General features: G+C 50.9%; 2 protein-coding genes across 2 annotated transcripts in view; both read left to right on the top strand.

Moving 5' to 3' along the window:
- LOC309448792 (uncharacterized protein) overlaps window positions 1-15105 on the top strand; it is a 168113-nt gene that overhangs the window by 65286 nt on the left and 87722 nt on the right. The window lies entirely within an intron of this gene.
- Window positions 10301-11266, top strand: LOC309448717 (olfactory receptor 14J1-like; the record flags this gene model as incomplete). Its single annotated transcript, XM_082070442.1, has 1 exon — window positions 10301-11266. One exon carries the CDS (start codon window positions 10301-10303, stop codon window positions 11264-11266), a length of 966 nt encoding a protein of 321 aa, XP_081926568.1.

Here is a 15105-nt window from a genome sequence, read left to right as displayed (position 1 = left end):
GCCCAGCTCAGCAGCACAGGAGCAGCCCATGATGTCCCTTTCTCTGTCCCCTCTGGGCTCCTCCAGGTGTCCCTGGGGCTCCAGGGGCACATCCTTTGAAACAACCTGAAGTAATCAGGGATGTTGATTCTCTCTCCTCTGAAGAGACACATCATTATGTTCTTTGTATTAAACAATTAATTAGTATGAGAATCAACTTTTCTTTTCGCATCATTAGACAGGACATCAGCAACATTACAGCAAAGGATCTAATTCCTCCAAGCTGGGGGAGAAATATCTTCAGTTGAATGAGTTCAGGCATTTTATTCTGGTTTTATACTCCCAGGTCTAGAGAGACATTCATTAATCTTTGGCCATGTCATGTGTGTGCTCTGATTCAAAGCCTTTGCACACATGGGCCAGGTTTCTTGTGGCAGGTCAGAGCTGGGCTGGTGCCACAGCTGGGGTGGCTCAGCCCAGATGTGAGGCAATGTCCTCAGCCAGGGACCTGCCTGGGGGAGCTGGAGCTGTCAGTGCTGCAGACAGAGCTGTGACACGGATGGAATAAACTGCCAGGCAGGGTGGCAGGAGTGAGTTCATCTGATCTGCAAGGACAGCAGCCTCCAAGCACAGCAACAGTCCAGATCAAAGCTCAGTCCAGACCTGTAAGGCAATTCAGGGGCCCCATAATGAGCTGTTACTACTGCAGGAACAGTTAAAGGAGAAACAAAGACACTGTGTGGCCACTGATGAATATAATAAGAGGTGAGAATCCCTGTGTCCTCTCGTTCTCCATCTTCACCAGCAAGGTCTCCCAGGCCTCTGTGACTGGAGTCAGAACAACCAGCAGAGCATGGGGATCAAGTCAGGGGTCACTGGAACTAACACAATCCTTTCCAGTCTATGGGACAGCAGGGGCAGCATTCCAGGAGCTGAGACAGCAGGACCATGTCACAGTGAGGCCACTCTCCACCATCTGTGAAAGCTCATGGAGACTGGGGGGACTCCCTGACCACTGGCAGCTCTCACACAGTGTGTGCACTTTTCAAAATGGCCAATGGGTGAGCAGAGGAACTAAGGGCTGTGCCCCAGAACATGTCCACTGGGACCCCATTTCTGGGTGTCTGGAAGAGAAGGTGACGGGCTTTGCCCAGGGCAGGTTGTGCCTGTCCATCCTCTTTGCTTTCTGTCAGGAAAGGACAGGGTGGTGGACGTGGGCAGAGCAGTGGTGGTCTGTTACCTGGAAGTCAGCAAGGCATTCAGTGCAATATTCTTGTGTCCGAGGTAGGATATTATGGTCTGTGTTAGTGTGCAAGTAGATGGGTAAAAAGCCATCTGGATGGTTGGGCTTGGAAAGGTGCTGTAGAAAGGGAGAAACTTTCCAGTCATGAGGACAGTCCAGCAGTGGAAGCTGTTTCCCAGGAGTGCGCACTCACTCTGTCCCAGAAAGTGACCAAGATGTGTTTGGATCAAGCCCTGAGCAATCTGGTCTGACCCTGCTGTGAGCAGGAGGTTGGTCAAGACACCTCCTGAGCTCCCTTGGATCCTGAATGACGCTATCCTTTCATCCCCTTCATGTTTTCAATTTAGAGAAAGCTCTCAGGTTCTCCCTGACCACAGGAATAATTCACAGAGGGTCCGGAGATGCTTTACAAGGGCCCCCAAATGGCCCTGACTACATCTTGTGCATCCCTTTTCATATGTCCCCACCCAGGGTCTTCTTTTTCACTGTCCTTATGCCCTTCCAGAATGAACAGCCCATCTTGCTAATCCTTTCATAGCAGGTTGTTCAAGAGGTTTCAACATCCACGTACAGAGTCTGCACATCAGCCAGGCAGCAAAGCCACCGTTACAGAAATGGACTCCTTGCACCCAGATATCAGCGTGACATGTCTGCTGAGATTGCCGGGAACACCTGAACTGTAAGAGCAGAGCATGTGAGTCCTGGTTGGGTATCCTGGCTTGTCTCCTGACCCATGTGGTGCTTCAGGCTGTGAAGAGAATCAAAACCAGCCATTGGACTGGGGTAGTTCCATCTTACACGTGTCACACAGGGCAGGTGAAGGGAGCTCAGAACTCCAGACTCTGCTGCACTGTTGGGACTGCAGAGACTGGAAATGCAGGTGACAGTGTGTGTCAGTGCACACACATAAAGATTCTGGCTTCCTTTGTGCCTTTGCACTGACCTGGGATCTGCTCCTTGGCCTTCATTGTCTCAAAAAGAAACTATTCCCCTATGCCACCTCCACTGCACACCAGGATAAAAAAAGGAGAAAAGTTAAGGAAGAAGGATGATTTTGGGGTAATTCTGTCCAAGAGTTGTAGTCTTTAAATGATTAAAAAAAAAAAAAAGTAAGAGAAAAATCATTGTTCTAAGAACTTCTTTCAAGACACAACTACTGAGGTGTAGGAGATGTTTTGAAAAATAAGAATGACTGTTAGGAATGAAATTAAAGAGCTTTAGTTCATCATCATCATCAGTGAGAAGAAGGAGTTCCCTGTTACTGTTACTAGTGACAGTACCAGAGTTCAAAAACATCCTTCAGAGCGTCTCCGTTTTTCCTGGGCTCCTGTGGCAGAATGCAAACCCCCCTCTCTCCCCCTCCCTTTTTCAGTATGGAAGGAGTAGGCACATCTCCCTCTCTCTCTGCTACTTGAGGCCAACAGCTTCTTTTGTTTGGCCCCAGAGCACTCTGGCCAGGGCCATTAGGAGAAGGGAGCGCCGAGGCGCCACTGAGCGGCTGGGCGCCTGTGGCCAGTGTGGGGGATGTTTTGGAGGCTTCAGGGGCACTCACAGCCACTGTGGGGGTGCAGAGAAGCTTCTAGAATGCCCACAGTCAGATCTGATCAGCCAGGATAAAAACGGGATTCTCGTCGAGACTCTGCCCTTTGTCGTGGGTCTCTCGGAGCACGAGCAAGATGCTGCCGCTGAGAGCCCCCCCACGATGGAGACTGCGCTTGCCTTGCCGCCACGGGTGTGAGTAAAACTTCTCGCAGGATTGCGAGTATATTTATACTTTCGTGCACATTTGCACATGTACTTTCTGTGCACATTTGCACGTGTACTTTAAATTATTTCCTCGCAGAATCGCGAGCGGCCACCGAGAGCCCCTCGCACAATCGCGAGTGTATTTTCCTTCTGTGCACACTTGCATGCGTAACTTTCCGTGCTCAATACGAGCACGTGTATAAATTATTTCCTCGCACAATCGCGAGTGGCCGCCGAGAGCCCCTCACACAATCGCGAGTGTATTTTCCTCCCATGCTTCCATATAAGCATGTGTACGGTTCCATGCACACTTGTACGTCTAAGTAAATTAACCCTCGCAGGATTGCGAGTGTATTATAAATTTACCCTCACGGAATCACGAGTTCACACTTCCCGTACTCACTACGAGTACGTGTATCTCTTTAAAAATAATCCCACACTGTGTTTAAGCAAGTGTATTCATCTCTGACTCAGGGCCGGCTCCGGCATTGTTTTGGTGAAACCATGTGCATGCACACCGTGGACCGCCTGTTGTATTAGTTGCTGCCCCTTAATAATTTTCCTCAACTGATATCCGAACCTTTATTTAAGTCACTTTGGAGTGACTCACCAGTTTAATAAAAGTTGTTTTGGACCCTGTTGTCCCTTAAATTAACCTCGGGGTGCCTCCGTGACAGCTCCAAAGCTCAGCCTGCTCAGGTTTTGAAAGGATTGCTGCAAACCCCTGTGACCCAAATCTCTACAACTGTCTCTGCTCAACAGCCTTTTACCTCAGGAAGGGGAAAACTGCCAATGCAGACACCGAACCAGTGCTCAACCTGCCTGGAGAGCCAGGACAGTTGTGCCACACAACAGCAGCCTCCGAGGGAAGCTGGAGGTGATGGAACTGAAATGGTTTCAATCCAAACCAGAGAATCAGAGAATCATGGAATCATTGAGGCTGGAAAAGACCCTTGGGAACATGGAGTCAAACCGTAAATCTAACACTCCCAAGTACTCCACCAAACCATGTCCCAAAGTGCCACATCTCCACGTCTTTTAAACATCTCCAGCAATGGAAGCTCCAATCCTCAGCTGGCAGGACAGCACTGGCTGCAGTTGGACATAAGGTACTGGTCATGGCTGTGAGTTCAGCCCTCGCTGCAGAATGTCTCACACCCTCACTGAGGAGGGCAGGGGGCTGGGAGATGGGAGCACGTTTCAGTTTCCAGATCCCAGCACAGAGCCCAAACCATCCTGCCCTTGCACACTGGATCCCATTTCCTGAGATGCAAAGCTGGTGGCCTTTTGTGGATAACCATGATAAAAATCACTAAAAGTCCTTCAAATGTTTCTGTAATTTGTCTAGGAATGTCAGTTTTATATGCTTATATTTAAATATCTGTAGAATAGTACTCTGCACCTCTGGTAGCCCCTCTGGCAATGACAATTAAATAGGTATTTGCACCATAAGGCTCCATACCTCATCCACAAGCACACATCTAAGTGGTTCAGATGAAGGGTGTCTGGCAAATGTCACTCTTTGTGTCCCCAGGTGATGGACACTGCTCATGTGCCTCTGCAGAGAGTGGCAGGAGCTGGATCCCCTTCTCGGGACAGACTCCTTCCAGGAGAGACACAGACACAGGGGAACTCATCAGGGCTTTACGGCATTTCACTCGGCATCAGTTTTGACATATTGGATGCTGTCCTGTGGCTGGCCTTTCTGCACAAATGATCATAAAACACAACCATTTAGTAAGACATGGTCATAAAGGGGCTGTTATGGACAAGAAAGCTCACCATGAACTCTGGAGAGAGCGAGGAAGTTCATAATAAGCACCATGAAGAACCAAGAAGCTCGAGGCCTCTTCTGAAGAGCGGGAGGCCCTGAGCAGCCGTGATTGGCCATTGTAGGTGTGGGAGAGGGTCAGGGCATGTCAGGGAGAAGCAATGAGATGGCTGATGGCTTCAGTGAACCCTTCCAGCCATGTCTGAGCCCAGAAATGGAAAGCAGTTGATGCCTGCAGGTGGAGGGGGAACAGGAGGAAGATTTTCCTGGGAATATGGAAGGTAGAAAGGCCTCTCTTGGGCTAATCCTATATGGCAGTGACATTTCCATGTTGTGGGCATGGCTGTGCCTGGGAGATGGGGAACGGCTGCTGCTGGGGTGTCTGTGCTCAGTCATGGCCCATGAGCTGACCCTGCTCTGCTCCTCTCTTACACTGCCCACACTTGGATGGTCCTCAGGAATCATCCATGAACCTGGTGGATGCATGAACCTCCTGGAGTGATGGGCTATGGATCCAAATAGGGGATTCAAGCAAGTTTGGGACTGGGACATTGAGGCGATTGGTGACCATTGCCAGGTGTATGAAAGAAGCTGGATGAGTTATGAGGAACTCACGGGCATTTCCAACTCCACAGAAATCCAGTGTCTTGCAGTTAAAGCAACAGCACTTGACATAATCACCACCCTTAAAACACAAAATACTCACACTGACCACAGGAAAAGCCTTGAAAAACATTGGAGAAAAATCTACCAGGTCCCAGGGGTCAGGGCTCAGCCATTCTGGTGATGAACAAGCATCAAGGACTGACATGGCATCAGAGCCACCTCCACATGGCCCTCACCAGCTTGAACCAGTGTCTCCAAGTCTTTCCTTCACCAGCCTACAGGGACAGGGACCTGCACTGGTTGTTTCCTTCACAGCTGTATCTGTGATGGCCCTTCATGGGGTCCAAGCACCCTCAGAAATTTGGGGTTTGCTTCTGCCTTTCACTTCATAAGAGGTTTGTTCATTCTTTCAGTAGCTGCATTTCAGGATCATGGCAGCAGAGGGCTCATTAACAGCGAAAATGCTCTTACAAACCAAGGCTCTGTGCATCATTTTCCTAAAGGCTTCAAGTCTGGTGTGGATGATTAGAGAGATTTCAGGAATAGCCAAACAGAGAGCTTTTCCATAATAAATAGAAGTAAAGCCAAATCTATTCTATTTTTGTCCCTGTTCACCCTTCGCTCCCTTTTCAGAACAGGTGGTACAACTACTCTCCTGTTCATATGGATGTGGAACGTGTCTCCCCATGAAGACTGAATAGGTCAGAAAAGTGGGTGCCTAAATCACCACTTGAATGAGGAGATAGTCCAGAACACCTCAAGAGGAGCCACACTCCTCTGGATCAAAGGTGGGTTCTCTTGGCAACCTCAGGTGCCACAGCACAGCGATACTTGTGTTCAGGAGCTGGTCAAGTGACCCATCTCCTGTTCTGTAACGGTGTCTGAGTTTGCTCAGGTCACCCCTGACTCGAGCCCCATCCACTGCTGGGTGTTCTCCAGACTCCTGCCTTCAGGAACAAAGTCCCAGGAGACCTTGCTGGTGAAGATGGAGGCAAAGAAGCCATGAAGAACCTCAGTCCTGTCAGATTCTACTCTTACAAAGTTCAGCAGCAGGCCCATGATGACCCTGTCTACTCTTCTACTGCAAATGAAGCTCCGTCAGCTCATCTTGCTGCCCTTCAGGTACAGGTATCAAGTCCAGGACAGCTTTGGCATCATCCCCACATCCATGGACAAGGTTTCTCAATTCCTCCTTTGCAGCTTCCCCTGCTCCCACCTCCTGTGTGCTGCCTTTGTGCCCTGCAGCTCCAACAGTTCAGGCAAACAGTCTCATGAGATAAATGGTTCTTTTCACGAGTATTTGAAGAGAACATTCTTGTGCTTGGAGCAGGCTGTTCTGTAAGGCTGATCAGATTTCCTGAGCTCCTTCACCCTTCAGACCAACTTCCATGTCATCACCTTTATTGGCCACCATCCCCCAGTATGTCTAACTGTTCTCCTCTGGAGCCCACCAGCCTGTGCTCTGCTGCTGGCCTTCCTCCCTCCCCTCTGGTGTCCGGGACCCGTGTTTCCTGGTCACAAAAGACAAGGTGGACACTGATGTTCACGTCCCTCACCAGCCCTTCCTTGTTTCCCAGTTCCAGATCTTGGTGAGAAAAAGCACTGCAGACACCAAGGTCATATCCCGTAGGACCCATGTAGTACCCTCAGCAGGCCAAATCCTGCTCCCAGGAAATCCTGCTCTTGGCCTTGTGATCATCTCCCAGGAGCCTCAACTCCACTTTCCCATCCCTGACTGTGCCATCCTGACCAACTCTTTCTGGTTTGTAAGTGTGAAGTCCCACAGGGCAACTCACCCCACTGACTCCTCAGTCACCCGTGTCAGGAAGATGTTGTCAATGAGCTCCAAACCCTACTGGATGGCTGGTTCCTTGTAGATATTGGGATATCTCAGGTCTGCCATGAGGACACGGCCCTGGAAACGTGAGGCTTCTTTCATTTGTCTGAAGGAGGCCTCATCTAATTCCTTTTCCTCACCAGTGAGTCTGTAGCTGATGTCCAGTCACACCTGCCCATGTTGTTCTGCCCTCTCATGCTGACTCCTCAACGTTCAGCTGACATTGTCTGTCCCCAGGCAGAGCTCCACGCATTCCTGCTGCTCTACCATATGAATGGAAACTTGCTCTCTAAATCCAGATCTCCGGTATTATGAGCACCAGAGCCCCAAGACCCTACTCTTTCTACAGGAGATGGTATTTATAGTATCCTATAACTCCTCATACTGTTATGTTGGGAGAGACAACCCATCAGGATAAACAATCTGCATGCAAATATTAACAGCTGAGCAAATAGAGCTTCAGTCAAAGGAGGGTCCAGACCTTGAGAAAATCTGGGATTCACCCAACAGAAAAGCCTCTAATTTGTACATAGAGAAATAATAAGTGATGTATCAGGGTGGGACAATAACCCCATTCCATCAGGACAGAGCAGGACCTGACACGCTGAGCAGTGGCCCTGAGGAGAAGGGCCTGGGCACTACAAGGTCCCCACACCAGCCTGTGGTGCACGCTCACCATGAACAAAGCAGCTGCACACGGGGCTGCATGAGGAGGAGCGTGGGGACCCAGACACCTGCAGTTCTCATCCCATTCGGTTCAGCACTGGTGTGACCCACACACACGGGTGTGTGCCAGTGTGCGGCTTCCCAGTTTGGAGCAGCAGGGAGGAACTGGAGAGTGCAGGGCTGTGCCAAGGAAGGTTCAGCACCTTGTGCACATGGTGTGGGGTGCTGAGGTGGGGCAGCGTGGGGGATGTCTCCAGCCTGCAGGGACAGAGGTGCAGGGGATGCCACAGCACAGGACAGGCTGTCGTGGAGATGATCACGGGATGTAAAGAGGCTGAAAGCCCCACCAGACATGAGCTCCTTCTCCCCTTGGCTGTTGCTGTTGTCTGCACCTCTGATGCCTATGAGGAGACACCTTGTCCTTGCAGCACAGGGGCCTCATGGCCTCCTTGTCCCCAGCCAGGAACCTGGGAGGGGTGGGACCATAGTCCTGCCCTTGGCCTTGCACAGCCCCACATCACACTGTCCCAGGAAGGGCCCTGGGCAACGTGGGAGGGACAGGACCTGATTTCCCAGGGCTGGGTGTCAGGGCTTGGCCTTTTGGTTAAAGAAACACAACCAGGTTTACTCAGCATCACAGCCACCTTTACTGTGCTTTTCCTGACCTCCAGTTTTCTTCTCTAACCGAACCTGGATATTGTTTCTCAGTAGGTTCCCTCAGTGGGACCCATTAACATTACAAGAAACTTTGGAGTTTGAATCTGACTTTGACTTCTTGAGAAGTTTCATCACCTTCCTCCAGGGTCCGAAGTTCATGGACTCAGCACCAAACCCACCAGAGGGGTCATTAAAGCGCCTTGGGCTGCTCCTGAGCTGCTGAGCTGGGCAGGGCTCCTGGGACACAGGGAGCTCATGGCAGCGGCAGCGCTGCAGAGAGACAGCTCTGCCCAGGAGCAGCTCCTCTGCACACGCAGCAGGGCTGAGGGCTCTGCCTGGGGATCTCAGCAGACGAGCAAGGCAGAGAGAGATTCAAGGTGGTCAGGACTGGGAGGATGACTGAGAGCTCACTGGAGGAGAAACCTTTGCAGCCCTTGCCATGGTAAGTCTCTGGGTGCAGGGCAGTGCAGCTGTAGCTCCTGGAGGCATCTCCTGAAACTGGCACAGGCACAGCTTGTGGGGTCTGTAAGGACGGGGCTCTTGTCAGGCCATGTTGAACAGCTGTGAAGCCGGGTGAGCACCCAGGGGTGCCCAGGGCTGTCCTGCAGAGCAGAGTCCCTGCACCCCAGGGCTGTGCCGGGCAGGGACTCTGCTGCCTGCCAGGGTCAGCGCTCAGCCTGCCTGGGAGATCCCATGGCAGCAGTTGTGGGGGGAAGGAGCGACCCCTGGCAGGGCAGGCAGGGAGCTTGTGGGGTTGAAGGGGGCTGTGTGGGTCAGGGCTGCTCAGAGCTCCAGATCACTACACAGACATTGCAGAGGGTCCTTCTAAACAAGGACATCAAGACAGGAACAGCTGCAAGGGAAGGAGTTTTCCACTCTTGGTTGGCTGGGTGTGCAGTGGAGATGGGGATTTATTTCTCTCTTTGGAGAAGACACTGAGACCGCAGCTCTTGTTAGGACTGGTCTGAGCTGCTCCTGAGCCCCTGCACACACAGAGCTGTCCCTGGGCAGTGCCAGGAGGTGTGAGCAGGACAGAGCTGAGCACACAGCGGGTGGGACAGGGTCTGTGACACTGACAGGGAGCAGACCCAGGGACAGAGACACAGCTGCAGGCAGCACAGACATGGGCAGGGAGAGGGAGCTGCGACCAGAAATGCTTGAGACGGGATTCAGGACCCCCCTGCAATCCCCCACAGTGCAGACACATTTCTCATTACAACCCCTGGTCTCCTCTCCTCCCCAGCAGACCCTCTGCCCCAAAGCCATGGGGTCCAGGTCACGAGTCTCCACCTCAGCAGCTGGACCTCCAGGTGAAGGGTTCCTGCAACGTGGTACTCAAATAAGGTGCTAAAAGTACTTGCTCTCCAGTGTCATTATGTGAGTGGCAGCAGCACAGCTAGGTAAGGAGACGGTTCCACAGCATGCCCATCTGCCTTTCTGTCCTTTCTTTATTTTCTGGTAACACTGCAGTGTCCTTCCCTGTTTCTCTACTTGTCCCTGGTGCTTGTGCTGTCTGGGGTTGGGGTGGGAGTGTGGGTCAGTTTTTGTTCTGACACCAACACAGGGGGTCTTGACCCAGAGCTGTGTTCATGGTATCTAGATGCCCAAGCTGCATTTTAAGCTGTAATGAACTGTTATTCAAACTTAGTAGAAAGAGAGAATGAGCGGAAACATCCCTCCATCAGGCAGGGGGTTTTCCATGAGAAACAGCATGTTTATTTTGCTCAGTGAAGTCTCCCCTAACCTTTCACTGTCCTTTCCTCCTTGCACAGGTCCTCATGCCCCCAGGCAGCCAATGTCCAACAGCAGCTCCATCACCCAGTTCCTCCTCCTGCCGTTCACAGACACACGGGAGCTGCTGCTCTTGCACTTCTGGCTCTTCCTGGGCATCTACCTGGCTGCCCTCCTGGGCAACGGCCTCATCATCACCACCATAGCCTGGGACCAGCACCTGCACACCCCCATGTACTTCTTCCTGCTCAACCTCGCCCTCATCGACCTGGGCTGCATCTCCACCACTGTCCCCAGATCCATGGCCAACTCCCTCTGGGACACCAGGGCCATCTCATACTTGGGATGTGCTGCACAGATCTTTTCATTTGCCTTCTTGACAGCAGCACAGTATTCTCTTCTCACCATTATGTCGTACGACCGCTACGTTGCCATCTGCAAACCCCTGCACTACGGGACCCTCCTGGGCAGCAGAGCTTGTGTCCACATGGCAGCAGCTGCCTGGGCCACTGGGTTTCTCACTGCTCTGCTGCACACGGCCAATACATTTTCACTGCCCCTGTGCAAGGGCAATGCCCTGGGCCAGTTCTTCTGTGAAATCCCCCAGATCCTCAAGCTCTCCTGCTCACACTCCTACCTCAGGGAGATTCACCTTTTTGCGATAGGTTTCTCAGTAATTTTCGGGTGTTTTGTGTTCATTGTGTTGTCCTATGTGCAGATCTTCAGGGCCGTGCTGAGGATTCCCTCTGAGCAGGGACGGCACAAAGCCTTTTCCACCTGCCTCCCTCACCTGGCCGTGGTCTCCCTGTTTGTCAGCACTGCCATGTTTGCCTACCTGAAGCCCCCCTCCATCTCTTCCCCATCCCTGGACCTGGTAGTATCTGTTCTGTACTCAGTGGTTCCTCCAGCAGTGAACCCCCTCATCTATAGCATGAGGAACCAGGAGCTCAAGGATGCCCTGGGGAAACTACTTCAATACTCACTACTTCCGGTTTATAATGTTTGCGTTATCTCACTAGGGCTGCAATAGAAATACCCAGAACTAGCTTTTCATCTTATGTGTCTATATTTTTCCATAGTGCTTTTCCTGGGCTTTGTTTTTTGGTTCATGTCTATAATAATGTATTTCTTGGCCTCCTGTGAGTCTTTTATTGAACCAAAGACCTCATGTACATATGTATATGCACCCATTGGTTTTGATAAAGTCAATAAATAAAGCAGTAGAAAACAATTTGTCTCGGGTCCATCTCTTCACTCTCTTCTGGAGCTGAGGGATCAGCCCCAGGATGCAGAAGGGTCCAGGAGGCAAATGCTGCCCCATGGAGGAGCAGCCCCGGTGGCCTTGGGGCTGCTCATGGGCACCTCGGTTGTCGCTCCCTCTCTGCTGCCTGTGACTCGAGGCTGCTGCTTCCCTGGAGCCGTGGCCAAGGGCAACAGCAGGATGCTGCCTTTTCAGTGCTGGTATCTCCTCAGAAAGACATCGATTTTGTTGAACCTGCAGTGGAACTGGAGCACAGGATTGATTTCGAGCTCAAGGAAGGTCTCGTGGAGAGCAGATACTGGTCTGCAGTCACATCACAAACTGCCTACTGGTCATCTATGGATATCACTCTTGTCCTTCTAACCTTTGTGTGCAAGCATGATCAAGAACACACTGACACATCCAGTTTATATACTCTTTGAATTTTGAACTGGGGGTGGAGCAGGATGGGAAAGGCAATTTTAAAACAAATGGCTGTGCCCTTGGATTTGTGGGCCTCCTAAGGTCTCATGTAACTTGAGATAGTCCTCTTGTCCCTACAGTGGCATCCCTGAGGCTGCAGACAGGAGCAGGCCATGGGAACCACTTGATCAGAGCTGGTCTGTGCAAACAGCACCATAAACACAGGGGCTCCTCAGGGCAGGGCAGAAGACTGGACGCCTCTTCCAAAGCTGGTGTCAGGAATACAGCCCAGGTGCTGCTCCCTCAGGAGGACTCCTGCTCTCTTGGGGTTCTTGATGGATTCAGGGGGACAGGCTCAGAGTCCCAGGGGGGTGTGTTAGGGACCAAGGACTGAACTAAGAGCTTCCTTCTTGTTTGCACATGTCCAAGAAGACTGTAACAGGTCTTGGACTTATCTGCCTGTTGCTCCCCCACCTGCAATAGGAATGATGGCAGATATCTCCTGGAGAGGAACTGTGTGCACCCAGCAGAGCTCAGGGGATCTCCAGGGACAGCATGGGAGTAAACTTTGGAAAGAGGGGCAGGTTACTCAGGAGGAATAGAAGAATTCTGTGAGGTTATGGAGGGAGAGAACTAGAAGGACCAAAGCCCAACCGGAGCTACACCTGGGTACTGCTGTAAAAGTCAACAAGAAAAGTTGCTATAAACAAGAGGAGGGCTAAGGGGAATCTCCATCCCCTGATGGATGGAGAGGGAAACACAGTGGCAAAGGGTGAGGGAAAGGCTGAGGTGCTAAATGCCTTCTTTGCCTCAGTCTTTAATAGTCAGAACAGTTGTGCTCCAGGTACCCAGCCCCCTGAGCCGGAAGACAGGGATGGGGAGCAGAATGACTCCCAAATAATCCAAGGGGAAATGGTTGGTGACCTGCTACACCACTGGGACACCCACAAGGCTATGGGGCCAGATGGGATACACACAAGGATGCTGAGGGAGCTGGTGGAGGTGATCACTGAGCCACTTTCTGTTATCTATCAGCAATCCTGGCTAAGTGGGGCAGTCCCAGTTCACTGGAAGTTGACTAACATGACACCCATCTAGAGGAAGGACCAGAAAGACGATCTGGGGAACTACAGGCTTGCCAGTCTAACCTAGGTGATAGGCAAGGTCATGGAGCAGATGATCTTGAGTAACATCACACAGCACATACCAGAGAACCATGTGATCAGGTCCAGTCAACATGGGTTTAAGAAAGGCAGGTCCTCTTTGACCAACCTGACCTCCTTCTATGACAAGGTGACCCAATTAGTGGATGAGGGAAAGGCTGTGGATATTGTGTCCTTAGACTTCAGTGAAGCCTTTGACACCGTATCCCACAGCATCTCCTGGAGAAGCTGCAGCTCATGGCCTGGATGGTGTATCTGCAATGGGTAAAGAACTGGTTGGAGAGCCAGGCCCAAGGAGTTGTGGTGAACGGAGCCAAATCCAATTGGTGACAAATCATGAGTGGTGTCTCCAGAGCTCAGTATTGAACTCAGTTCTATTTAATCTCTATCAATGAGGGTATTGTGTGCACCCTCAGTAAGTTTGCAGATGACACCAGGCTGGGTGGGAGTGTTGATCAACTGAAGGGTGGGAAGGCCACACAGAGGGATCTGGACCAGCTGCATTTTTGGGCTGATGTCAATTGTCTGAATTTTAACAAGACCAAGTTCCGGGTGCAGCACGTGGGTCACAACAACCCCAGGCAGCTCTACAGGCTCAGGGACGAGCGGCTGGAAAATTGCCTGGTGGAAAGGGATCTGGGGATGTTGAAGGACAGCAGCTGAACATGAGCCAGCGTGTGCCCAGGTGGCCAAAAGGGCCACCAACAGTATCTTGGTTTGTATCAAGAATGGCATGGCCAGCAGGGCTACAGAAGTGATTGTGCCGCTGTACTCTGCACTAGTGAGGCTCCACCTTCACTCCTGTGCTCACTTTTGGGTCCCTCTTCATTAGAAGGACATTGGGAAACTAGAGGGAGTGCAGAGGAGGCAACGAAACTGCTGAGGCGCTGGAGCACAAGTGTGGTGAGGAGCAGTTGAGGGAGCTGGGGCTGTTCAGCCTGGAGAACAGGAGGCTGAAGGGAGACCTTATCTCTGTCTACAACTACCTGAAAGTAGGTTGGAACATGGTGGGTGTTGATTTCTTCTCCCAAGTAGCAAGTGATAGGACAAGAGGAAATGGCCCCAAATTGTACCAGAGGAGGTTTAGATGGAATATTAGGAAAAAAAGTCTTCCTGGAAAGCGTTGTCATGTGGTGGAACAGGCTGCCCAGGGAAGTGGTGGAGTCACCATCTCTGTAGGTGTTTTAAAGGCATTTAGAGGAGGTTCTTAGGGACATGGTTTAGTGCTAGATTTAGCTTGTGCTTGGACTCAATGGTCCTGAGGGTCTCTTCCAACTGAAATAATTCTATGATTCTATATTATCAACTAGGATATTCTTCTATCATGTCTTCTAAGTGCTCTTCACATATCTGCCTCTTTACCTACAGTCCTGAAACTTAGCTAATTAGATGCACAAGTGTTTAATACTAATTGTAAATGAGGAAAACACCATCGCTCTATCAGTCTGGTCTGATACCTGCCCGTCCCAGGCAAACACCTCAGGTACACGGGGCCTCTCAAGGTTTGCACTGGGTGCTTATAGTGAGACCATGGAGCTCAGCCCAAAAACCTGAGAACTCCCCTCAAAACTTGAAAACCAAACCCAACCAAACTAAACCAAAGCAACAACAACAACAACAACAACAAGAAACCCACACCTTTTAAATCAAAAGAAATAATTCAATATTTCCAATAAAATATCTCTGAAATTTCTATTCTGCCAAAATATGAATTTTCAGAATGTGTATGGACTGTGGGAGGTGAAACGTTGGCCTTTCCCTGTGCTTGCAGTGCCAGAACTCTGTCTATCACTACGTGTATTTAATCCCCTGGACATCCAGGAGTTTCCACCTGTCCTCACCCAGCTCACCGTGTCTGAACTCATCTCTTCAGAAGCCTGTCTGGACATTTGCACTTTCCATCGCTCCCCAGAGGTTCTTCCCCTCTCACTCTTGGCTCATTCAGAGCCTCTCAGCTCTCACTCTGCTTTGAGCTTCAGGCAGGTAAAGTCTTTCAGCAGTTGCTCTCGTACTCCCTGTAGGCAACTCTTGAGTTATGGCAAT

This window comes from Streptopelia decaocto, assembly GCF_964273445.1.
Source record: "Streptopelia decaocto genome assembly, chromosome: 21".
Lineage (NCBI taxonomy): Eukaryota > Metazoa > Chordata > Aves > Columbiformes > Columbidae > Streptopelia > Streptopelia decaocto.
The sequence above is the reverse complement of the archived record's forward strand: the minus strand, read 5'-3'. Positions and strand labels throughout refer to the sequence as shown.